Genomic DNA, 25,885 nt, shown 5'->3' with positions numbered 1-25,885 from the left:
TCTTAACTACCTTCTGGTCATATTACCCTCCAAACATTCCCCTACAGGAATTTTAATGCAGAGGAAAGATACTATCCTATCCTAGAATGGATCCTTTTACCACATAAACCGAGTAAAAAATTAAAATCTTATGTGGAAAAGGTCTCTGAATTAATTATAAGAGGAAAATTGAGACTTTGTCATCTAGCAGGAAGAGACCCAGCAGAAATTATAGTACCTTTTACTAATGATGAAATTAAAAAAATTATGGGAAGACAATAAACCCGAGCAATGAACTTGTACTAATTTTTTGGGAGAGTTAAATAATAATTATCCCAAAAGTGATAGAATTAACCTTATAAAGAGAACTAATTAGACTCTTCCCTGCATTGTACGTGACACACCAATAACCGGAGCCCCTACATTCTATACTGATGCAAATAAATCAGGAAAAACAGGTTGCAAATCAGAATATTTAAGTAGGGTGGAACAAGGCCCTTATGATACTGTCCAAAAGTCAGAATTATATGCTATTCTCATGGTACTAAGGAATTTTAAAGAACCTCTCAATATAGTTACTAATTTGCAATATGCAGAGTTGTTTTTGCATATTGAAACAGCTGAATTTATACCAGATGATACAGAACCATCTTCAAAAAGTCGAGAGGTGGCTCCTGATATGAGACAGAAACACTGACTTTTTCTTTTAACCGCTTGCTTGGATTTAGAGGACAGCCACTTTCCAACTTCAAAGCCAACTTTGATTTTTTTTTCCAGCTTTGATTTTTAAGTGAGTTGTGACTGTAATTATACTGAGAAGTAGGGGAGATATGTGTGTTTAGGTAGTGAAATTTTACTCTGCAGAGGGTGCTGGTGCTATAAGTCAGATTTCTCTTTGCTTGGTGGTTCCCACAGTTAAGGTGGTGAGCGCAGCTCCTACCCAGCAGTCCAGAGCTGGTGGAAAATGTACCTCCACCATATTGAAAGGCCAAGAGGAGTCGAGCCAGCATCCAGGGCTGCCACAACCACACTGCTTACCATTTTAAAATGCTCCTTGTCAGAAAAGGATTTCAGACACACAATAGGACAGATTCAGACATGAAAGACCTCCAAGCAAGACACAGTGTGTTTAAAAATGTTAGAAGGCTTGGGAGAGAGAGGAAAAAAGGTATAGATAGTTCTAAGAAGTAAAGTTTTTAAAGAGATAGTAAAGTACTATAAAAGAGTACAGACAGTCACAGATTAAAGGAGTAAATAAAAATAAGCCACATAAAGATAGAAAGTACACAGAGCCCTTCAGGGTTCCTGTTTTATGAAAGAACTGCCAGACATTTTGCAGGATACGGAAGAAAGCAACTGATGAACTCTGCCAGTACAGGCATAAGAGATCTTCAAATTTCCTGGCAAACTTTCCCCTGAAGCAGGGTAGCGCATGGTGGAGAGAGAACAACAACCCCCAAAATTTGTCCTCTGACCTCAGCACGTGCTCTGTGACACCTGTGTGAGCATGTGCACATTCACACACGAACACACCCTGCACGCACACACCGACACACACATGCACACACGTACATGCGCGCGCGCACACACACATTAAAGCAAATCCATTTAAAAACCTTCAATCTCATTTCTATTGCACCGCTTCAGGTACCTTTGGCTGTTCTGAAATTATATGGGACACTAAAAAATATTGCAAACTTTTACTTTGGCTTTGATAAAATACAAAGAAAGGCAACTCAGGTGGTCAATTATAATTTAGAGTTTGCTTCACATACACAATGCTGGGTTAATAAGCATGAGCACTTTCATAAAAAATTTATTTCACACTTTTATACAAATATCCACAGGTATTTTCCAATTATGAAATAATCTTATAATGCTAGTTAGTCTAAAAACCTACCAAATGCTAACAGCCCAGTGACTTGACTTGAGATGACATTTTTTTTTTTAACAACTATAAATTTAAGCAACATGACATTCTTGTTTCTCTGTTGTCAAGCTCCCTCCCCACCCTCTTCTGGACATTCATTTCTATAACAGAGGTCTACAAACACTATCAAGATATCAGCTTCTTCGTCGTGTCCTTCAAAGCCAGTATGTTCGGCTTCAAGTTACCCAAGCAAGAAACTGAGACTTTTAAATGCTATTAGGACCCGTGGTAGAGAACATTTGTAAACAAGGTATCATTTGTAAAATTATTTTATGAGTGAAAATGCCAAAGTAGAACCAGAATAAGAGTTTTTAATATCTTAAGGGTATAATGTTTTATGAAAGAAAGAAAGAAAAAAAAGGCTTAAACCTCCAAAGCAACAACGGCACATTGAGCAATGCTTTGTTCTTTTAAAAGACTGAGAAACGGCTGGGATGTAGCTCAGTTGGCAGACCGCATGCACAGAGCCCCAGGTTCGGATGTAGCTCAGTTGGCAGACCGCATGCACAGAGCCCCAGGTTCGGTCCCAAGCGCTGCATAAAACCGAGTGTGGTGGCAAACACCTGTAATTCCAGCCCTGGGGATGGGGGGTCAGGGCGGGAGGCAGGAGGGTCAGCAGTTCAAGACTATTCCTAGCTACCTAAGGAGCTCAAGGCCAGCCTGGGTTACTTGAGACCCAGTCTTAAAAGAAGACAGAGAACTGCTTTTTACAATCTCCAAACAAATTAGCACCTCTTTGCTGCTGCTTCATATAACTTAATTATTTTAAAGTACAATTAAAAAATCAGCTTTGATAATATATCCAATCTCTGTTGAATATATAGAAAAATAACTGGTTTCCCCCCTCCTATGATTTTAACAAACAAAACCCCAGGCATTGCTAGGCAAGCACTTTAGCAATGAGCTAACCCTCCTGCTCTAGGCCCAAAGTCATCTGGAGGAATTTAGATTGGGGTGAACAATTTAAAAAAAAAAAAAATCGAACATGGACTCGCTGGTTGAATGGTTCCGATGTGTTTAAGAAGCTGAGCGCCGTGGCTCTGCATCTGCCTTGGTGCGGCTGTTTTGGCGACAGATGCTCTTCAGTAGTCTCACACTGGATTGGTCTGGATCCACATGCACACTCACGTCAAGTCCTGAATCCACTGTGCTGACAGCAGTGAGCGAGCACACAGACCCTAGAGTTCAAGAAGCAAGCTCACTTCCTCTCAGAGTTCTGAAGTTCAGAAGTTCCACACAGGGCTCAACACCATGCAACACCCAAGGCCGGGCAAGGAGGAAACATCTTCCAGTTAATCCTTTGTTAAACTCTCTGGGTTGAGGGAGAGCCTGCCAGGGAGGAGATGGTGTCATTTACAGAAGAAGTTGAAGTTATTAAAAAACAATCCTTGCGTGTTTATAAAGAACGTTCTCTTTGCGGTAAATACTCAGGGTCAGAAGAAATGACCTCCTAGGTTCTCACTCTGATTGCTTAAACCATCCTGAAGCATCTTTGGCTTATTAGTCAATAGCAAGATGGCTTGAAGGAAAAAAATAAATACATATAAAAAGGTGTAACTAGCATTCAAGTCTGCCGCGCCTGTGCTTAGTCACGGGGGAGGCGGGAACCTGCGTGCGTCGGCATCGGCAAGGACCCTCACTTGTGGGAAATGGAGAGAGAAGGCAAGATGGCAGCAGCACCTCCTATTGCACATTTAAGACAGAACTCTCAAGAGAGACACAGCTATCCAACGGCAGAGTCTTGAGCCAAGGGGCAAGTCACTTGCAGGTTCTCCAATCTTATGAGGACGCTTGTTGGGGCAGGCGGGGATGGCCACTCTATTCGCAAGGGTGACGGTGGGGGTCTTCTTCTTCCTGCGCTATCAGGAGAGAATGTCCCAGGAGTGCGGGTGGGCAGGCCCTGCCCCAGCGCATGTATGTAATGTGTCAGTCACACCAAAAACAAAGGCAATCTGGAAAGTTAAATTAAGGCAGTTAAAGAAAATTCCCCTCTGAGAGTCTTAAATTTGGCTGTGCAAAACAGGAGCCTCAGGTGTAACAATATCCACAGTGGAAACCGCGGGTCCCCACTGTGTGCCGTCAGTCTGGAATCGTACTTCAGGTGCTGAGCAGCCTTCGGGCCCACCTGAATTTCTGAGTTGGGAAGAACAAGAGGGACTTTGGGTAGCGCGAAGCTCTCCTGGGTCTCTATGAGTAACTTTCATTTTCACTCCACTTTGTGATCCACTGTTTCTTTTCGAGGTTATCATTGTGTTTTTCGTCTTTGATCTCTCGCTCTTCTTTCCGGATCCGAACAGCGTGGTATCGGGGGACGCTGTCATCGTACCTAGAGCGCTTAAAGAATCCACACTGGAGAAGGGGAGGGGGAACAGAAGAACAAGGCGGAAGTTAGTTAATCTGAAGACCAGATGCACTAAACCAGAACATCTAAGCGTTCAGTTCAGCTAGGTCTACTTCTGGAGTGCCGAGAACAAACACTATTTTCTTTAAGAAAACAACTGGTTGAAAAAGAAACAAACAGTAGGGATAGACAAGGGGAACAGATGTGGGACTGGAAGAAAAGTCCATTTCATCTTCTTTACCTTTCACAACTTGAGCTATGTCTTGACTAGCGATTTAAGCATTTTGTAAAACAGTGCCTTTATGTAAAAAAAAAATCATTATATAAATAAAAGATATAATTTTCATATTACTAGATCATCATAAAAACAACTTATATGTGTGTGTAAGGAACAGGAACTTGCTATATAGCCAAGGATGGCCTCGAACTCAACAGCCTCCTGCTTGATCCTCCCTAGTTCTGGGTGACAGGCATGTGTATACCACACTCAGCTTAAGAGCATTTCTCTAAAGGCTTAAAAAAATTACTTTCTATCCGTCTCCCATTAATAAACTGTAAATCAGATCACAAGTCATTTTACAAATACTGTTTGGCATGCCATGTTCTTATGGGTCCATGTTAGACTGTTCCCTCCTCTAGGGGCTTTGCATCACTGCACTGGCCGGACTCCCTGGGGTGCTTCCAATGTAACTGCTTCGTTAATAAGTTACAAAGTAATTCATTGTATTGTGTAATACTGTCAGTGAGTCAAGAACCTCCCAGGACTCAAGGGCGGCATCACCACACTGAATTCTGGAGCACTCGCCAATCTCTCCTCTTCATTTGAAAACAGAAAAGAGAAGAAAGAAGGGAGGTGCTGAGGGGAGGGAGAAGAGAAGTCAAATTATCAAAGCTTATTTACTTAGAGAAAAATTTCAATTTGAACTGGAGTACATTTTAAAAATATACCAGAAAATTTTGAACCAGATTAAAAAATATCTATAAATAAGAAAGACATTTTTCCTTCTTATTTTTTTAAAAAGGAGTCTTTTCAAATGTAAAAATGCAGCTTAGGAGAAGGAGCTACATAGAACGGTTGGTTAATGTCCTTACTGTGTGACAGCGACAGGAATGGAGCGTTTATACTGAAGAATGTTGTGTTAAAACAATACATGAGGCAAGACAAAAATCACAAATCAATAGGTCAAATGGGCCAAGAGGTTTTGTTGAGGCCATTTCTATACGGACTCTTTTGCAATGCTAATTATAAAATATGACTGCGGTCTGCCCCATCTAAAAACAGAAGGCAATGAAGTCAAGTCAAAATGGCCATGTTGGGATCACTGTGTCAACGCCACGGAAAGGAGCTGCGGTAGTCACTGCACTCCTCTTGCCCACAGAAAAGAAGAGGGAATCACCAACTACTGATTCCTGTTTCCATGGATTTACAAATTGTAGGGGAAAACATGAACTTAAATCAATTGAGAACCAAGGTGGAGTAAAGTCTCTAGGATGTGAAACACGGGCAAACTCCATTACAACATACTGTACTACCCACGACACTTTGGACTAGATTTTTTTTTTTTTCACATCGAGGGTTACTGTTGTAATGGTCTTTGGCCCAGAAGGAATACAAGGGAAAAAGGGAAGCTGCATGCTCAGCTAGCAGAAATCACGTTCAAGCAGCAGTATGAAGCAACCCCAAGCCTGCCCCATCACTCCAGAGCCAGGACAACAAAATGATGACAGGTAGAAGGAAGCCTCTGCACAGGAGAAACCCAAGGTCTCTCTCCCACATGCAACAGGTTACGCAGGCAGTCCACAAGGCGTCTATCCCTGGGAAATTCCAAAATGAACAAGAAATCTGGAGTGATTTCTCATGTACCTTTGAAATTCCCAGTGGGATACAATGTAACAACACACGCAGACTGGGCTGCTACTGAGCTCTCACACCTAGTTAGACAAACAGTGTGCTTGTTTTCATTGCTGTGGGTGTTGCTTGACAAGAGCACAAAACAACTCACCTGCACGAAAGATTCTCTGAGCATTAACAGACAACTGAGCGTTCAAGTAAAACGACAAAATAAATAAATAAATAAATCCAAGCAAGCAAGCCAGTGTGGACACTTGGAAACATCTGTTAATGGGACACACACAGCAAGCTGTCGCTCTTAAGTTAGCTACCACAACCACAGCAGGTCCCACAGCTAGCGAGGAAAAACACCAATCAATTACCAATTACGGAAGTAGATCAACACTATGCATCGGAAGTGAGCCTCTCTTTATCAGACGGCTGAGCATGGATCTCAGCCTTGTGATAGGTGGCATCGTAATGATCTTTCTTATTTCTCCTGAAGAAGCCACACTACAAGGAAGCAGGGTAGTCAGTCAGTTGCACAGTTCTGTGTTTGTTCGGAAGCTAAAGAAAAGCACACCTCAGGCTTTAACCCAAGTGAGCAGCTGCTGTGCTGGCCGCGTGGGGCCAGCATTTAACAGACTGTCATGTGGCATCTCTACAAAGACGACACACACACTGGCTGACTGACACGTTTCTATTTGTAGCGGAAGTCTTGAGGTCACCCTAAAAGGAAAATGCATGCACATTGGACTGGAATGTCGGTGAATTTTTTTTTTTTCTTGCACAACAGATTTGAAAAGTCTACACATTCACTTCTGCAGGTTACTGAGACAAGGGATAGAAATATAAACCCTGCAAAATTCAGCCCGAGTCAAAATAAAACACAGATATAGTGTATCTATCTGCTGTTGCTCTAAGTTGTAAGGAACAATGTTCTTTCCTGGAGGCCTCCGAGCAACTGGTAATGTGAATTACAGAATAAGTTCGAATGAAGGGGTACGTGCTGTCCTTTCCCCTGAATTCTGAACCACCATGCAACCCCTAAATGGCAGGAACCCGTGCTCCTCAGCTCAGGTCACTCTAAAAGAGTGACAATGTGTAATCCCACTCTCTGCTCTTACTTCCTTCATTCAACTATGGCGAACTGTCCCTATTTTCCTTCATCTAGTTCATGGGCTGTGGGAACTATCTTTTGAAATAAAATCGGATCAAATAAATCTCCTGGCAAAATTGTGCCTCCGAGTCTGGCAACTCATGAAGGAAGAAGATCTAGATCCTCCCACCACAGGGTTGGGAGCACCGGCTACACACGGTTATTCAAGTTCAGACAAATTTCCTTTGAAAACGCGACTGTTCCACTGTACGGGCCCCAGGTGTTACAGCGCCCTCTACCAGGTTTGCACTGAAACAGCCTACTTCATAAACTATCGAGGTGGCTATCGAGGTGACACGCAGTGAGTGCGCACAGCCAGGCTGCGGTCAATGAGAACTAGTAAACAGGGCAGGAAGAAAAGTTCACCAAAAATGACATAAGAGTCTGAGGACTTCTCCTTTAATTCCAGAAGAGCCCCTGTGTAAAAGCCACTGTTTAAAAAGCAGGTAAAGGCAGGGTTCCTCTGGTTAGAGTGGAACTCTCCGCTGCAGCTTTGACACGGCTGTAGATGGACAAAGCTCAATTTAAAGACGGCTGAGCTAGATTCCATCTTTCCCTCCTTCCACGGTGCTGGAGACCGAATCCAGAGCCTCATCCATTCTAGAAAGCGGCTTGAGGACCCTAAACTCCTTTCTGATCCTAACATTCCGAGATTTTTAAATACCAATAATTTCATTTATAAAGAAGAATACGAAGTAATAAAGCTGAATTCCACATGGAGTTTGAGGGCCTGTTTAGAATCCACCTCAGACTATGAAAATGAAGAATGTCAAAGAACCCAATAATAATTTAATCTGATCTTATTATTGGCAGCTGAGCCCCAGGGAGCTGATACGATTTGCCCAATGTTATATACAGCTCAGGTATCTTAACACTGCCTCTCGCCATGACTACACAAGGATTCAGGACTGCCAATAAGACCTGCTCTGGGAAAGACTGACCTTGTGAACTCTTCCAGAGAATGCAAGCTCATCCTCAGGTCTCAAAACCGCAAATTAATTTTTTTCCTGTCAGATAACTGTGGCAAGAGCTCTATATCAACTGCCTGCATTTGTCAGATAAACCTTCTGCTTGCGATACACCCGAGGAAAGCTGACTAAAATCTGCATGTCGGGGACAACACTGGTCCTCGGCCTGGCAAAAGGAAGTGGTTCGGAAGAATGGGGGGGGGGGGCACACTCAAAGTCACAACCCTTTATCTGTTGTACTCCAGGACACAATGGGAGGGGAAGGGTGGTTTGAGCCTAGCACATTCTGACTTACTTCACCCCAAACCCTCTGGAATGACATATTTGGCACTGTGGTAGGAATGCTAGTATTTCTGCAGTGAAACCCATGAACTAAAAGAGCGAGACTGTAAATATCCTCTCTCCACGGCACAGTTCTGCCAAGTCATTAAACTTTTCAGTTCCCAGAGATTTCTGCAGTCTGGAATTACAGATAAAGACTTCGGGACTCCCTTACTCTCTGGGACTCACCTTGGACCTACAGAGGTTGTCCTCTGTTGACTAATGTTCATAACCATCTACCACCTGGTCTTTTGATGACATGGCCTCTCTACAGGGAGGAGGCAGGGCAAGGTATCATCCACTGTGCACAGTCAGAAGACCAAAGTCTAATGGGAACATTATACTGAACCCGGATGTTCATCACGCTTGCTACAGGCCGAGGACCCTTGAGATAGAGTATTCATTGTGCCCTGTTCTGCTCCCAGCCTAGCTAGAAGGGCAATGCTTCCCAGTGGCTGTCATGAAGGCTTCTGTACAGAAGGGGGAATTAGTAGGAACTTACATTCAGAATAAACTGCGATCTGTCCATTTGGCTTAGATTTCGGGGTCGATCTTAGGTACAGAAAATGCTAAGCAAGGTAGCACTCTTCAGATTTATTATTTACTAAACATGCTGAATTATGTATAAGACCTCAAAATTACTTCTTAAGACACTTCATACATATCAACAAAGAATCTCTAAATATAAATTATTAGGTCGATAAACAGGTAATTCCCTGTAAAATTCTCTCAGATTTGGTGTATACTGGAAAAGTTTCATGATAAAATATCGGGGGGAAAAGGATCAATGAAAAAGGAAAATGCAAATGTCAGTGTCAATCCTCAATTTTTTAAAAACATGAAGTAAAGCTTATATGAGAAAGCTCAATCGACAGACGAGACTTACCTTCCATAGTAAAAACACTAACAGAGCCAGCATCAGAATCCCAGCAAGGACAGCCAGGAGGATGATCCACCAAGCTATCCCCGAATACTGAGCTACAGTCTTGGAGGGAAACACTGTCACGCGAACCTAGAGGGTACAAAAGAGAGACCATGATAAACCAGGTGCTGTCAGCTGGCATGGATGGCTTCAATTCTGCTCAGTTTTGCTTCTGAACACATTCTGAATGAAAAAGCGCATGATGGACAAGTCACTTTCTGCTGAGAGAGATCCTTTTTCTCAATAACAGAACTCTGCTTCAACGTATTTTTTATCTGGAAACTGGAAAGGTCTAGGTTGTACTTTGTTGCTAAATTGAACTCTTAAACTATGTTTTTTTGTTTTGTTTTGCTTTTAAAGAAAATTGGAGAAAACTAAACAATGAATCACCAAGTATCCATCCTTCCCTTGTCAATCTAAACAGCAGCAGCAGATAAATATGTTTCACCACAATTACACGATTTGTTTTGTTTGTTTTTTAACCTTGCTGTGCTGGGCTCAAGCCTTGTGCATGTGTAGTAAACATTGTACCTCCACGTTCCACTTCCAGCCTTCAACCTAGGTCCTTTTGAAAACGATCACACTATCTTTTAGTTAAATTTCCACAAGGTACAATTATTCTACAAGCCTCAGAGTCCAAAGACGCGGTGAAGTAGGGATGAGCTTTATCACAGACAGGTGCCGTTCGTTCTTCTTCTTAGGCTATCAGACCCTCATCACAATACGATTTCCTGAAATGGCTTGTGGCCATACTCTACAAGAAAGTGTAGCTTAGCTCAGAGCTTAAGCTGCAGCAATGAGAAGCCTAAACTGTAAGCATGTGATCGCTGCAAACAGCTGCCACCAAGTGCCTACTCCAAAACTTGTGGGAGCCTAGGCAGTTTGGATGCTCACCTTACGAGACCTGGATAGAGGTGGGCAGTCCTTGGGCTTCCCACAGGTCAGGGAACCCTGATTGCTCTTCGAGCAGATGAGGGAGGGGGACTTGATCAGAGGAGGGGGAGGGAAATGGGAAGCGGTTGCGGGGCCGAGGCAGAAATCCTTAATAAATAAATAAATTAAAAAAAAAAAACTTAACAAGTTCCCTCCGCAACTTCTAACAACTCAGTAGAATGTCCATAGAACTTTACAATCCCTAAGACAAGGGTTTCCTTTCGGTGTCATTAAACTTCATGCATTTTCATGGAGGTGGCGGCTTTCCATGGGTACTTCATTCATCAGGCGGGAAAAGGCAGAAAGGGCTCCGGCTTGACAGGTACATTCAATTGCATCACCTGTGACCAGCAGAGACCACAGCAGCTTGCCAACGGCCAAAACATCTGCCCCAAATTACTATGCGTTATAAAGCCCACTCTTACTGAACAGCAGTATAAGTCACTCAGCAAAGGGGCCGTCACCTTTTATGAAACTCAGGATCAAAGGCACCACCCACCCGGTGAGTGCTCTGCACATAAGAGTCATCTTCTAAAGGCACACACATCTCAAGTTCTCTGCATTTAGAGTCCCCAGGCAGAAAAATCTCACTGCCCCAAAGAACGGGGTACTTATTTCTACCCATTATAATTTATCTTCAGTAGGCAAGAAACTTGGATAGTTACCTGCCTGACTCTTAGGACTAAGATGAGATATGTGCACACACATAACAACATTCCCTTCTTTCCTGGACTAATCTGAAATTCTTGATACTAAACTTTACTCAGCATTGCTTCCAGCACTGTAGCATGTGTGTGTTTGTGAGGAATCCATGTGTTTTAACAGGTGCTGGTTTACCATGTAGATTTAAATCACACCTCGATTGTGTGATTTCTGCTTTCACTTGTTTTGATGCAGTCTAAATTTAAAAGTGTCTTATTGAGTGCCAAACACTAAACTCTTGAAATTGGGCAATAAATAAACAGATAAATTTTTCTTAGCTGCTTTTTTTTTTGTTTTTGTTTTTGTTTTTCGAGTCAGGGTTTCTCTGTGTGGTTTTGGAGCCTTGTCCTGGAACTCACTCTGTAGACCAGGTTGGCCACAAACTCACAGAGATCCACCTGCCTCTGCCTGCTGGGATTAAGGGCATGTGCCACCACTACCTGGCTTTTACTTACTCTCTTTTCTTTTTTCAAAAAAAAAAAAAAAAGTGAGGTTAGAGTTGTTTTTTTTTTTTTTAAAGGACTGAATTGCACAATGTATTTTGCTTCTACTGCCAAAGAAAATGATCTTCAGACTAGAAAGGGGGAGCTGAGATGAAGATGAAAATGTAGCCCACAGTAAGTGAGGGAATCAAGACTCTCCAGCCTGACACTGAAATTAAGCTCCAGTCTTCAGGCTGAAACCCTGCGCCTTCAGATACCCAAGAAAAGTGCTGGCATGGGGTCCGAGCTATCAGAGAAACCACAGAAAACAGGAGGCGCTGGAAGACTAGCGGCAAGAAAAAGCCTCCGCTTTCAAAAGAAATGGGTTCCAGATAGCAGGCTAGAAACCATTCGCCAGTCTACGAAGGATTAAGCAAAGCAGGATCAGGTGGAGACCCCAGCTCCATTAGGAGTCTGGATGAGACAGAACGCCCAAGACAAGGTGTTCCCTCCGTGACCAGCAGTCAGACTTGCTATCAGGCCCTCAGGTCTACCACCTTCCAGAAAAAGAAGAGAACTTGAGATCTGGTCTCGGATCCACTGGCAAGTCACAGGACAGTTAAGAGGATACAACCTTCCTCCTGAAGGTATCCAAGGAGCAGGACAGTTCCTCTCTGTCACTGGAAAGGCTGCTACGTGGTCAATGCTTGTTCCAGGAATTTATTTAAAAGAATTCAACTCTAAGCCAAGCGGTGGTAGCACATGCCTTTAATCCCAGCACTAGGGAGGCAGAGGCAGGCGGATCTCTGTGAGTTCGAGACCAGCCTGGTCTACAGAGCTAGTTCCAGAATAGGCTCCAAAGCGACAGAGAAACCCTGTCTTGAAAAACAAAAAAAGAAAATTCAATTCTAGACAGATAGATTGATGGATTCATTCATTCACAGGGATTTTGACATAGGGTCTCACTGTGGTCCATATTAAACTGGGGCTTACTATGTAGCTCAGTTGGCCTCAGACTTGCAGCAATCCTCCTGCTTCAGTCTCCCACCATGCTTGGCTCACATCGACATTCCAGATTTATAGAGAAATATCTCTTTTAGTAACTGCTATCGGCCACACACAGCACAGGCATCCTGAGAATGGTCGCCGCGTCAGGGGAGGGCTGGCTTCATTTTCTACCAGGCTGCACACTATTATCCCCCTGTGTGGTTTTTCATCCTGTCCACTGCCCTGCTGAATGGAGGGCTTTATCTAGGTTTCCTTTTCCTGGTGTGTATGCTGACCTTGGGATTGAACTCAGGACCTTGTGCAGCAGTAGGAGGCATGAGCTACCTAGCAGGCCTTTCAAACCTTTCCTTTCAGAGCACGGCCTCACTAGACTGCCCAGACAGGCCTTAAACTCACTCTGAAATCCAGACAGACTAAACCAGACCCCCTTCTTTCAGGTTCCAGAGTAGTTAGCACATCAACAGCCTGCATTACTAGGCCTGGCTCAGGGTCACTTTTTATCTTCAACAATTCTATTAAAATAGAGCTTTGTGCGGCAGGACCTAAACCGTCCTTTAAGGAACAACAGGGAAGAAGGTGACCTCAGGTTGTGGCACGGTGTAGTGGACAAGGCCAGCTCCGACTCTGGGGACCTAGAGCTCACCTGTGTGCCCGCATGAGGCAGCTTGATATTCTGAGCGGCAGCCGTCACGTCGATGGAGGCCCGCACGAGAATGTCCAAGTAGTTCAGTTTGGAATATTCCTGTGGAAGACGAGAGATGCGTCAGGGAAGTGGTGGGTGTCCCTGGCGTAGCCGATTCTCCCAGGGGGCAGAGTCACACCTCTAGAAATGTACTGTTCCACAGCCTGGAACGCAGCACAAGGGAGGCCTTGCTGTCCAGCCCGCGCAGCGGACACTTGATGTTCACACACCTCACGTTGACGCTGCAGTTCTGGAGAGGAGACGGGTGGGGGTGAGAACCCGCAGCTCCGGGAAGCTGGTTCTGGTTTACACAGAGCCCCACTCGCAGCCCAGAGAGATACTCACGAGGGTCTGGTATTTTCGTTCAGAAAATAAAGAAAACTTCCTGCTGTCGTCTATCTGTTTTTCAGAAATCTCCCGTTTCCTTCTTGAGTTGTGCGACTCCTAAAAGTGACATCCAAAACAGACCCACTTTAGGCAAACGTCCGTCGTTTGCTGCATAAGCCTCACAAATAAAGCCAAATTCACACCGTCAATTAATATCCACCTCTGTCTTAGCTTCTCTTCTTGCCCTGTGATAGCACAGCCCAACAGGAGAAAGGGCTTATTCTGGTTCTCAGTCCCAGGTTACAGTCTATCATGGCGAGGAAGTTAAGGAGCTGAAGGCAGCTGGTCCCAGGGCACACACACTCAACAGGGCTGGTGCGCAGCTCAGCTCACTTTCTCCTTCCTATATAGACCCCAACCCAGGGACTGGTGCCACCTGCCTTTACTGTGGGTCTTCCCACCTCAAGAAATTTATCAAAATAATCTTTCACAGGTTTGCCCAGAGGCTAAGTAATCCCTCAAGGTGTGCGTAGTGTCTCAGAGATCCCAAATTCTGCCAAGGCTATAATCAGCCATCACATCTTCTTTCCCAGCCGCAAAGCAGAGAAAGTCTAAAACAGCAACCTTATGGACATTTGAGGTTCACCAATAGACTCATAAGTCTGCTTATTTAAGTCGTTTATTCCTAGTGTGATGCTGAAACTTGGGGAAAGAAAAAGCTACCTCCTGTGTTCTTGTGTTGCGCTGAACTACGAACACACGGCATCAAACTGTTGGTCGACTGAGACCAGAGATCGATCCCAGCACCAGCTCAGTGTCTAACTCACAGGAGACAATCAACACACAGGAATGATGACAAGACAGGAAGGACAAAAAGGAAGTGTAAGACCCTTTGTATTACCAACTCAGAGAGACGCACGGAAGACTAAGCCAGATAAAAACTTTTAACACAGGCCTTCCTTAAACAGGTTGAGTCTCCCTTTGTAAACGAAGACTGTGCTTTCTAATTAGACAGAAAAGGGGAGATGATATGGGATGTACTTCTGTATAAGTGTTGCCTTAATTGGTTGACAAATAAAGCTGTTTGGGCCAATGGCTTAGCAGAGTAAAGTCAGGCGGGAAATCAGAACAGAGAGAAAGAAGGTGGAGTCAAAGAGACGATATGTAGCTGAGGAAGGAGACAGATGCTGGAACCTTACTGGTAGGTCATAGCCTCATGGTGATACACAGATTAATAGAAATAGGTTAATTTAAGATATAAGCGCTAAATAAGAATACACCTAAGTCATTGGTCAAGCAATGCTGTAATTAATATAGTTTCTGTGTTATTATTCCGGTCTGGGTGCCCGGGGAAACTAAAATGCAGTCACTGTCTACATCCCTTGTTAGAAATGTGCTTACGATTTTAGAGCATTTTGGATTTAGGATTGTTGGAAAGGGACGGTTGACTTATTTTAAGAGTAAGGATAACAGGTCATCATGTTTTTCAATGTCGATGAGTCATAGAGCACGTGAACAACCATGATACCCAGGTACTTGGGAACTGAAAATAAAAGAGGGCTGGGGATGTAGCTGGATTGGTAGAAGGCTTGCCTAGCATGCATGAAGTCCTGGGTGTGAGCTCTGGCATTGCACAGTATAGACCAGACACGGTGGCACATGCTGTAATGGCAGCGTTTGGGAGGCATAAATGCCTTAGCCAGACTGAGTTACCCAGTTATGGATGAGGAAACCATAACAACCAAAGGAGAAGTCAACAGGTCAGTGTGGCGGCTTCCCTAGCACAGTCAAGTTTACCCCTCAAAGGTCAGCAGCTCACACCTGGGAGGCAGCAAGAAAAGCATCCACGTACCTTCAGCTTCAGGTAATTTATCTCATCGTGTGGCTCGCAAATGATCTGCTCCAAACCTTTGGATTCGACTTTCACCAGATAAAGCAACCATTTGCCGTTGTTGATTTCCTTGGGCCACTGTATATTCAAAGTCGCCGTGCCAAGGTTTTTCAGAGGTTTACCTAAATTAATCACCTGTCAGGAAACAGCACATTTTGCTACAATATAATCCTTTAAAGATAAAATTAAGTAGCAGTTCCTACTGCCTATAGGCTAAATACCCAGCATAATCCTACCACAGCAGTGTAAGTCTCCAAAACGGATCAGGAATAGGGTGTGCAAAACAGCTGGAATTTTTAAAAAGATTCTTGTCATAAAAAATAGAAGAAAAAAGTAAAGGTCAAAAAGAAAGGATCTCTAGCTCAATCCAGGAGTAACTACCATATGTAATAAACCCACAGCACAGGTATGACATGTTCCCAACAGCACAGGGGAAGTCCCGGGTGCACCGATGAACCACTCAGTGAGCGTCCTGCCTGGCAGACGACGAAGCCTCTGCTTCGGCAAGTAGTACCCATATCCTGCTTCTGGAAAACCTCCCTACTCTGTAAATGAAGCAGTCTCAGCCATCTGTACTCAGGGAGACTGCGGAGAACCACAGGACAGCTCAGAGTGAGCGCTGGGAGCAGAGCGACTTTGTACAACAGGGCCAAGAGTATTACGGTGCAGGGTTTTTACAGTGCACAGCTCCGGAACCTCACCCACTGGCCGCACAGAGCTCAGACCAGCCGGCATTTCTGGAGAGAACTTGCCTCTTTAGTGTGCCAGATTTAGGCCACGCCCATTCTTGCTCTTTCAGGGTTTAGCCTCAATGCTCAAATTTCAGGACTTCAGCTTGCACCATGGAGACCAAACCCATATGCACAATACATAGGCAGATGTCACAGTCCGTGTTCAAGTCTGTTAAACTGCACCCAGAGTCACTGCAGTGTGCTCATTGCCGGCCCTCTTTGCAGGCATATACCAGGTCTACTGTCACCACCCCCAGACTGGGCTTGAGGGAAGGAATAATGGGGACAGTCTTTCAGCCTGGCGAGGGCACTGGGAAAATGAGTTCCTAACGGAGGGGAAACAAACTACACAGTCTATAAGGTCGACTACAGATTATGCAAGTCTGTTTTCTAGACTCTGAGGAAAAAAGTATTACTTTGTGTCTACACTACATGCACACTACAGTTCCACGATAAGGGTAAAAAGATTGATTCTGAACCAAGTCTCTGATGAGTGACAGTTGCTCTCTACTTGGGAGATAAAGTTTTCAGTTTTCACTGTTAAAAACCGGCAATCACATACAACTGAGCATTTCCTTATGATGCCTGTGATTGGTCACTGATGAAAACGACATATCAAGACTGCATCTCGGACAGACGGCTCCGACTCACCCTGAATTCATATTCTATTAAGCTTCCTACTTCATCTTCAGACTTCATAGCCTGCTCACCGACAACTGTACCTCCAAAATACACCTGCGAAGGTTTTGCGACTCTGTCAAATTAAAAAAAACACCCATTTTAGTGCGAATTATAAATGGTTCTTTCAAACATTGATTTGTTATGCCAAATACAACACTTACCCGGAGACCGATAAAAGCAGTTCAATAACCACTTTTGCTTTCGCTGTAATTGGAGCCAAATTATCTTGATTGCTTGTTCTGAAAATGAAAGGGGAAACAATGGGGTTTTATTTAAACAGTCAGTTTTCTCATTACAATTACATCTCTTTTATGAGTTGGATCAGTGCTAAATTCAGTGACTCCAGGGTTCTCACGAAATTAAGTATAAATGGGAAGTTGAAGTAACTCTTACGTTTCCAACTTCAGATTAATATCCAGATCTGTGGTGTCAAAGGTGACCTCGGTTGTACTCAAAATCAGGTAAAAAGTAACCTAAAAGGTACACATAAACAGGCGTCACCAAGGGCCAGGCCTCAGGGCACAGCACCGGTATTTAGCACACAATGACAGAGTGTGAAGGGGTATCACCTACACTGGAATTCCTCTTGAAAGGGTTCCCGAGCTCACAGTCAGCTTGGGAGCCGTTCTGGTTGGCGACACAGCTCAGCTGCTTCTCCTGGGGGCAGAAAAGGCATGGGATCACGGTTTGTTCATGTGCTGAGCGGTCCTGTTCTTTCCCTCCCTGCTGGGTTCTCAAGAAACACTCACAGGGAAAGCCCTTAGTTCTCTGTACGCCGAGTATGTGAGCGTATCAGGGAACGTCGCAACGAGTTTGGCCTCGTGAGCATCGTCACCATCTTTTCTGGGATTCCTTGGATCAGAAGGGCCGTTGGTCACTGTTATTTCCAGAGCTATATCCTTCTGATCTTTTAGAACTAATTCCGGGATGCCTTTTTGACTATTAAAAAAAGAAAGAAAGAAAAAGAGACTCTTAACATACGTGCAATTCCCTTTCTAGCCAACTACTTGGAGGTCAGAGTGACTTCGCGTGATTCTTACATTGGAAGGTAAGAGAATTTGTCTTGACTGCCTTCTCGGGTACAGAATTTATACTCCAGCTTAAGGTTGCTGTTACAGACATTGTCGTCTCCACAGCCCTCCTTTAAGAAGTGCACCTGTAAGGAATCAAAGGCAGAGAGGTGAGCTCCTAACGGTCTTCACAGTTCGCTTCCCTGTGGTGTTTGACCCTCCTCCGTCACACACCTGGCTCCTACCCTGTCCTCTATCAAGACACTTTGACCAGGTCAAGGCAGTGGGATAGAATTCCAAACACCAAAACAGTATTCAAGGTAATAATAATAGCTGGGCGGCGGTGGTGCATGCTTCTCACCCCAGCACTCGGGAGGCAGAGGCAGGTGGATTGCTGAGTTCGAGGTCAGCCTGGTCTACATTGAGATCCAGGACAGCCAGGACTACACAGAGAAACCCTGTCTCAAAAAACCAACCAAACAAACAAAATAATAATGACACTGATTCCAGATCAAGCGGTCATACTTCTCTAGGCTCATCTAGACTCTCCACCGTGTCCCAGCATACAGATCTCACCTTACATGACAGGTCCAGCAGGCTACAGAATATTCATTTTCTTCCTACAATGACCTAGGCTGCATTAGACACTAAAGTTTGTCATCGTGAATAGCCTTTTGCTTTGCTAAGTGTTGCTATTCCTTGAGTTTAATGTTTCATTAAGACCTATTTCTCACACTGTACTGTTCTCAGTAGTAAAATAAAGTATGTCAACTATAGGAGGAAATGATAGGAGAATAAAAGTTTGGCTAATTATATTCTCAGTAAGGTCTAGGGGACAAAAACAATGAACCCAAATACTTCTTGACCCCTAAATTCCATCTCATAGGTCAATTATGGATGCAGAAATAAGTTTGCTTGTTAGCTTGTTTTTTTCCTAGATAGGGTCTCATCATGAACCCTGGTTGGCCTGGGACTTGCTGTGTAGACCAGGCTGGCCTTAATCTCAGAGATCCTCCTGCCTCTGCCTCCTGGGTGCTGGGATTAAAGGCATATATGATACCACCACACCTGGCCATAAGTAAGTGGCCTGTAAAACAAATCCCTGTTTCTATTGCCTTCAGAGACACTTGGTTCCGTGTTAAGATATGGCAAACACTGGTAAACCAGAAGCCAGGAAGGCTCACATCTGTCTGGACGGTCTTGGCTTCATTCGAATTCAAGATGGGAAGAACTTCAGGAAGTGAATTGACCCGCCGGCGAGAGCTGGGCTCCTGGATCTCCACAGAAGCTGTAATGGGGATGGGGCGCAGCTTGTCTCTGATGTTTTCCTGCAAGGCAAGAAGCGATGCAGGTGAGTGTGGCCAAGGTGCAGACAGACCGCCAAGATGACAACGGCAGTGCTCTGATGAGCGGGCTCTAGTTCAGAAACTGAAGCGTTGTGAGCACGCACACCAAGTTCCGTCCTTTTCGACAGAGGCCACACGCTTGCTCACCTGCAGCCAGAGGGTCTCCTCCATGCACGCCCGCTGCTTCTGCCTGTTCAGGGTTAGCTCCTGAGTATACTTTGGCTCAGAACCTTGGTTTCGAAACTGAACTCGCGACGACAACCCAGACTTTCTTCTTTCTTTTTCAGCTTCAAGTATGCCCAAAATCGCTAGGTTGAAATTAACAAACTTGGATTAATTTAAAAAGTGCATCTAATCACCCCCTGAATGACAAATAGAATGAGTTCTTCTCTGGTATTTTAAAGTCCACACAACAGCATTTGGCCCCTTTTGCCTCTGCATCTTTTTATTACTTCCGGTAAGGGACCTTTAACCATGAAGTTTTAAAGCCAATTGTTCTTCCCACTGCTGTTACTATTTTAAGTTGTATTTTCACTGGGCCACCTGGGGGAGCTCGAGAACAAGCTAGAACCTTCTACAGCAGCTGGGAATCAATCAGCTTCTGGCTGAATTTCAGGAACTCACAGAATACTAAAGATAGCCGGAAATACCCAAAGCTCTTGCCTCCTCAGACCTCTTTCAGCCTGTGCTTCGTGATGTAGGGTCTTTGTTATCTAAAAAGGTGTCTGTCTGGGAAAGCAGTCTCAGCAGCTGAACCAGTATTTGGATATTAGTGTGGATAAGCAAGGGCTACACACGTTAAAGGGAGATAAGAAAGACTCGTAACCCAAGCATTTGGGAGCAAAGGGAAGAAGGGCTGACATGAATTCAAGGCTAGCTTCCATTATAGTGTGAGTCTGTCAGAAACACCAGGTGGATGGATGGACAGACGGATGGAAGGATGGATGGGCAGACAGATAGACAGATAGAAGATAGATAAATTTGACTGACATTCCTCTCCGTAGCTGGAAGCCAGTTTGCCAGCCTAACTAACAGCTTTTATACGGAAGTTTCCAGCCTGGACTATCTCTGCTAATGCGGCTTGGAGGCCGGCCAAAACCTGGACCATCAGAAGCTCACTTCTGGACTCCGGAATGCATTCCTCATTGGGTCACTGGATGAGGTTGCTAACTATGCTTTTCATGGGCCAATTCTTAAATTACTGACATTCATTAAGCACACTCGGAGATCATCAGAGGAAAGCAAACACAGGGGCATGTACAGAGGGTCAGAAAACAGCCTACAGGGGAAAAACCCCGCTCTAGAAAACGAGCACCTCACACTTCACTGTTCAAGCGAGGGTGAAAGAACTCTTTTAGAGAGTTTGTGGCTTGTTTGAGACAGATTACATGTAGCCCGGGTTGATGGGAACTGGCTATGAAGTAGAGATGACCCGGATGAATCCGCCTGCCTCCACTCCCCACACGCTAAGATTACAGGTATGCACCACCAGACCTGGTTCTATACGGTGCTATCATCGGACCAGCACTTTATGATGACACAGCGCTGGGACAGGACCAGGACGCTGTGCATACTCGGCAAGCACTGTACTAACTGAGCTACCTACACCCCTAGCCATGAGGATGTTTGTTCCATGTTCTCTTTGTAAATGAAGGAGGTTCAGAACCATACAGCAAGGGACAGAGGTATCCACAGCCCTAAGACTCTACCTAAGTAAAACACAAGAGTTTTACTGCTTTATACAATGGCTTAAAAGACACTGCCGCTCACCCTCAGCACTGGTTCTGTTCTTGCTGTCCTTTCTCTTCCCCAGCTCTGACCCTCTTATTCCCTCTTCAGAGCCTGACCCAGACATCACTTCATCCAGACTCCCTGTCCTAGCTCCTCCTGAGCCACTTGGAAGCCACTGCACTGGCACTGCCTGTCTTCCACAGGGTAGAGAGGAACTAAGGACAAAGACTGCATCACCCTCCTTCACCACTGTATCCCTAGCAACTACCACAACACTTGAGAGAGACATACATCCTGCAGGAAGGATGAAATGAATGGGTAACCAGCTCCATGCTGCCGGATGCATGACGCGATGCGTGTGCACATGTACATGGTGTGATGTAACTTTTACATGGAAATGGTCGTTATTCAGAGACACGAGACCAGAACTTAGGAGCACTGACAGTTTCAATCGCAATTTCTCTGTCCATCTAAAATATTCCAAATGCCACAGCTGCCAAATGGAATGCTCTCTGCTGGCCCTTCTGCAGCTTTCACATCTTCCATTTATCAGTGACCTGCTAGCTTCACAGTGGAGCGGAGGGAGGCTGCCGTGCTGAGTGCCCCTCACGGCAGAAACACAGGAGGGTGTGGGTACATTAAAACCGTTTATCTACCAAACCCATGCTAACCTCCTGTAACCCTCCAGACAACTCACATCATCTTAAAATCCTCGCAGGTCACCTCTGCTGGCCTTCGGAGGGGCAAGCCAAGAAGACTCATTAAGGCCCAATTAGAAATACCCGTGTGTACGTAACACTGCAAGTGAGGACTGCAGGGTTAAAACAGCCTGGCCCCACAGCCAGCTCACTTGTGGGATACTGGGAGACGAGTCTGAATGTATTAACTTCGGCAAGTTTGTGGAAATCATTTTATTTCATTTTAAAGTTCCGGGTACTGCAGAGGAATGAACAATGAAAGAGTTCTTCCAGGTGAGGAGGTCCCCGCATCAGAGGCCATCAAGAAACACTTGGGTACACATACTACAAAGGAGATGCATGGCGCATTCTCTCGACTCAAGGCAGTGGGTGGAAGGAGCAAGCCAGTGACACCTGACATCTACCTTAAACAGTTCAGACAGAGACAAAACGTCTTCACATTTCTTCTCCAGGCTCAAGAATCCAGTCTACTCTCATTTCTCGAAGTCATTACAAATACAGATAAAAGGCCTGGCGTCCCAGTGAGGACAGTGTGTGCTTTCTTTTCATTAGAAACCGTGTAACAGCTGCGGTTTGGGAGCACGCCTTCAATCCCAGGTCTACGGAAGGCAGAGGCAGGGGGAGCTCTGTGAGTTCGAGGCCACCCAGGTTGCCAGCTAGCCAGGGTTACACAGAGAAAACATATTTCAAAAAAAAAAAAACCCAAAAAACAAAACAAAAACAGAAACAAACAACAACAAATAAAAGACATGCAACAAGGGGTTGGGTAAATGGCTCAGTTTGTAAAGTGCTGTGCACACATGACAATGGGGACCAGCTCAACCTCTATGATATTTGATGACTATTGATATGAAAAGCCAAGCCAGGAGTGGGGATACGCCTGCCATCCCAGAGGTGGAGACATGAAGAGATGGCTCAGTTGGTCCATAAAGCATTAGCTGTACAATCTTGAGGGCAAGAGTTTGGATCCCAACAATCCACATGAAAAGCCAAGAAAGCAGGCAGCCTGTGCTAATAACCCTAGCCCTGGGGCTCACCGACCAGCCGGCTTTGCCAAAGCAACGAGCTTCATTTTCAACAAGAGACCTCTCTCAAGGACAGTGGGCAACCAAGGAGAACACCTGCAGCTGACTTCTGGGCACCACACACATAGAGACTTATACACATGTGCACATACTCATTTTGACAAGTATGTACACACACACACACACACACACACACACACACACACACACACCACGGAAATCCTGCTTTGGGTACCAGAGAAAGGAAGTAGAACAATTTAAAAGGCAAAGTGCCTTCCATCTGGTTTTGTCATCGATCAGAGTCACAACCCTAGACAATGACTTAGAGGCATTGTTTGAACAGACAGGAACAGTAAACTTAAAGGGCAAGGACCTGTCCTTTGCTGCAGGTCAACCAGAGCTGTGCTGAAGCCAGGAGTAGCAGCTAGGTGTCTGCCCTCTGGGTGAGCCTTCAGGGGCTCAGGGTCCTGTACCTGGGAGCACGGCTTGGGGGATGGGGCCAGAGCCTCTGTGTGTGTGGTGGTGGTGGTGGTGGTGGGGGGGGTAGTGAGGCTAGTTAACCTGGCCAGCGAGTGAGAGAGCGTGCCAGCTGCAGCTGTGCACTGGCTCCCAGTGCTGTCTCTCCACAACCGCCACCCACCACCTCAGAACTGCACAAGCAATTTTCCACAGTGCTTTTCAAAGACGGAACGGGAAGAAGCCATTGTGACAGGAGATAAGTGCTTTTCCAAGTCTTCCTGTCCCAAACCATCTGCTCTGGAAAATCCCAGTGGAGCCAAGTGTGCCCTCCTGATTAAAGGGGAGAGCATGGATAAACTTCGTCCTCTAGACAAGAATTTACGAGCTCACTTTGGCCACACTGCGGTTTTGTTTTCCTGTTATTTATGCAAAACTTTCAACCTGGCAGAGAGAAAACTTTGTTTTTTTTAAAAGTATGAGGTACTTACATATTGAAGGATTATAACCAGAGGGTTTCGCAGTATATTCGAAACAGGCTTTAACCTTGAGGCTGCACAAAATTAAACACAAATTTCTTAAAAGATGCATTGTCGTGGGGGGAAAACTCCCACCCTGTCCCCCAGCCCTCTAAGATCCCCACTGCCTGCTGATGAGTAAATAACAGGGTTCCTTTGTCCAGCCCGCCCTTAGCCTTCCCTGTGGCCCATCAGGTCAAGTGGGTCATCACAAAGCTGAGAACCGAGACTGCCCCCAGAATCACAAAGCCAACTCACCATATTCCGCTAGGTGACCCACACAGGGACTTCTGGCGCAGGTCAATTCTGTTGGGGGTCACTGTGACAGTCTTCAGAATGTTAATCACTGGCCGGGATCTGAGGACAAAAGGAATGGAGAACCTAAGCCTTTTGCTGTCTTGAGCATTGAGGTCGTGCACACAGTAGCAGCATTTGAGGAGTCCAAAGCAGCTTTTTAAACACGGGAAAATGAATGTGTGTAGCTACAACTTCTTCCTCCACTGTGCAAACAAAGCACACAACTAATGGGTAGAAACTTAACGCCACTTAAATTACACAATATTTAAAATTGTACTATATTAAAAACCAACAGACTTGCAGGGCAGGGATGGCACACACCTTTAATCCCAGCACTCCTGAAGGCAGAGGCAGGCTGATCTCTGTGAGTTCAAGGACAGCCTGGTCTACAGAGCTCCAGGACAGCCAGGGCTACACAGAAAAACCCTGCCTCAAAAAAAAAAAAAAAAAAAAAAAAAAAAAAAAAAAAAAAGACTTACTGCATGCAATATCTTCAAGCAAATACTTTCTCCATTACAAAATACTCATAGCCAAGTAATCTTGTATGTTCTTTTCAGACACGTTATCTCTTTATGTTTCTGTTACAAGTATCTACAGTTTCCACTAAATAGTAGCTTTTTATGTCGACTGTTCTCTGGGGAGGTATGTCTCATTCCTGAACATTCGGAAGGCTCCTCCTCCTATCACAGAAATATGACTCATTACCCTCCACCTGTAGTGTTTGTTGCTGAACTGTGACAATGTTATGGCCTCCGTATACTCAGTCATCACCAGCAGCCATGCTGACAACACCACACAGAAATCTATGTTGGCAGCCGAGCTTACTTATAATAAATCCCCAGCAGCACAGCTTCAGAGTCTACGAACACGTGCCTTCAAAGCACTGCGTTCAGGAAGCAGAGGCAGGGAGGTTGCTGTAAGCTTAAGTCTGCTCTGCTTTATACGTGTCTTTAATAAAAGTAAGGCTTTTTTCCCCTACAGTGTCTCTGTAAACTTGAATCTTTAACCATTCCCCAGCTGCTGTGCTCCAAGCCCACAAAAATAAATAAATAAATAAATAAATAAATAAAGCAAATAAAAAGTAAAAAATTCTAAGTCCTACCCTTTGGCTCTGCTCATTACATGAAAACATTTTTTCTTCCCTGATGTGTTCCCTGGTTCTGGGGCAAAGAAGACACCAGAGGCCTTTGGCCCGAGCCTGACACAGCCACAAGAACACCAGTATACGGTGGCTATGCGCTGGGGGAGGGGCTGGGGGGCGGGGAGGCACGGTGGGGCGATTCTGGCTCACCTCTCACCCCTACTGCTCCCCTTCAGAACGGAGAGTGGGTATAGAGTTTCACGACCACGAGGATCCAGCCAGTACTTTGGGGAGCTTATGGTAAACACTGGCATCTTGAAGAACATGCTTTTAATAGGAAACTGTCTTCCAGACCTCAGCCTTCTGGAACCAATCCACTAGTTGTTGGCGAGAATACAAGCCCCTCCATGGGGAAGGCGGGCACCAGTATCAGGGCAAATATCCTCACATCCCCCACTTTTTTATCATCCTGTTTCTAAGGTATATTTAGACAGCTGTGGATTTCTAGGACACTAAGTAGACACATTTTTAACTTGAGTTTTGACAACATAGCCCCAAAGTTAAAAATTTGTATCTTATCACTTATTGTACTTATTTATGCATTTTAAAATAAGTTGCCATATGGGGCTTTACATATTGTAGTATTAATCTGTTAATACATACATTTCAAAACATTTGAACACCCTTGGCTGTATGTCTGCTTGAATTTCCATTTTTCGGCAGATAACACATACAGGGACACAGTATTGAGCAGGATGGAAAATGTCTTTCCGCGCACAAGGCAGTACTTACTGGCTTATCTGCTCATGGTTAAATTGGTCTTTTACTAGCTACTCTGAAGGTCTGTCATGACTCAGGGGGAAACCTAGGACTTGGGACCTAGCCTTAACAGCAC

General features: G+C 44.8%; 1 protein-coding gene across 2 annotated transcripts in view; it reads right to left on the bottom strand.

Moving 5' to 3' along the window:
* Window positions 1–1,688: 1,688 nt before the first annotated feature.
* Itga6 (integrin subunit alpha 6) overlaps window positions 1,689–25,885 on the bottom strand; it is a 67,296-nt gene continuing 43,099 nt past the window's right edge. The window contains exons 10-26 of one of the 2 annotated variants that reach the window (XM_041631590.1): window positions 23,871–23,969; window positions 23,586–23,647; window positions 19,332–19,492; window positions 19,023–19,166; window positions 17,869–17,984; window positions 17,578–17,767; window positions 17,402–17,485; window positions 17,222–17,301; window positions 16,990–17,067; window positions 16,799–16,901; window positions 15,378–15,551; window positions 13,544–13,642; window positions 13,338–13,448; window positions 13,160–13,258; window positions 9,416–9,541; window positions 6,465–6,594; window positions 4,125–4,258 (exon numbers count right to left, since the gene is read on the bottom strand). In XM_041631590.1, coding sequence (XP_041487524.1) covers window positions 6,487–6,594; window positions 9,416–9,541; window positions 13,160–13,258; window positions 13,338–13,448; window positions 13,544–13,642; window positions 15,378–15,551; window positions 16,799–16,901; window positions 16,990–17,067; window positions 17,222–17,301; window positions 17,402–17,485; window positions 17,578–17,767; window positions 17,869–17,984; window positions 19,023–19,166; window positions 19,332–19,492; window positions 23,586–23,647; window positions 23,871–23,969 — 1,834 coding nt within the window. In that variant the 3' untranslated portion in view covers window positions 4,125–4,258; window positions 6,465–6,486. Of the gene's footprint in view, window positions 4,259–6,464; window positions 6,595–9,415; window positions 9,542–13,159; window positions 13,259–13,337; window positions 13,449–13,543; window positions 13,643–15,377; window positions 15,552–16,798; window positions 16,902–16,989; window positions 17,068–17,221; window positions 17,302–17,401; window positions 17,486–17,577; window positions 17,768–17,868; window positions 17,985–19,022; window positions 19,167–19,331; window positions 19,493–23,585; window positions 23,648–23,870; window positions 23,970–25,885 lie in introns of both variants that reach the window. The other variant, XM_041631589.1, reaches the window with a different exon arrangement.

The sequence above is a fragment of the Microtus oregoni genome, unplaced genomic scaffold, assembly GCF_018167655.1.
Source record: "Microtus oregoni isolate MIOR12 unplaced genomic scaffold, Mior012 000037F_ref0000500, whole genome shotgun sequence".
Taxonomy (NCBI): domain Eukaryota; kingdom Metazoa; phylum Chordata; class Mammalia; order Rodentia; family Cricetidae; genus Microtus; species Microtus oregoni.
Note: the sequence above shows the minus strand (reverse complement) of the source record. Positions and strands in the feature narration are given on the sequence as shown.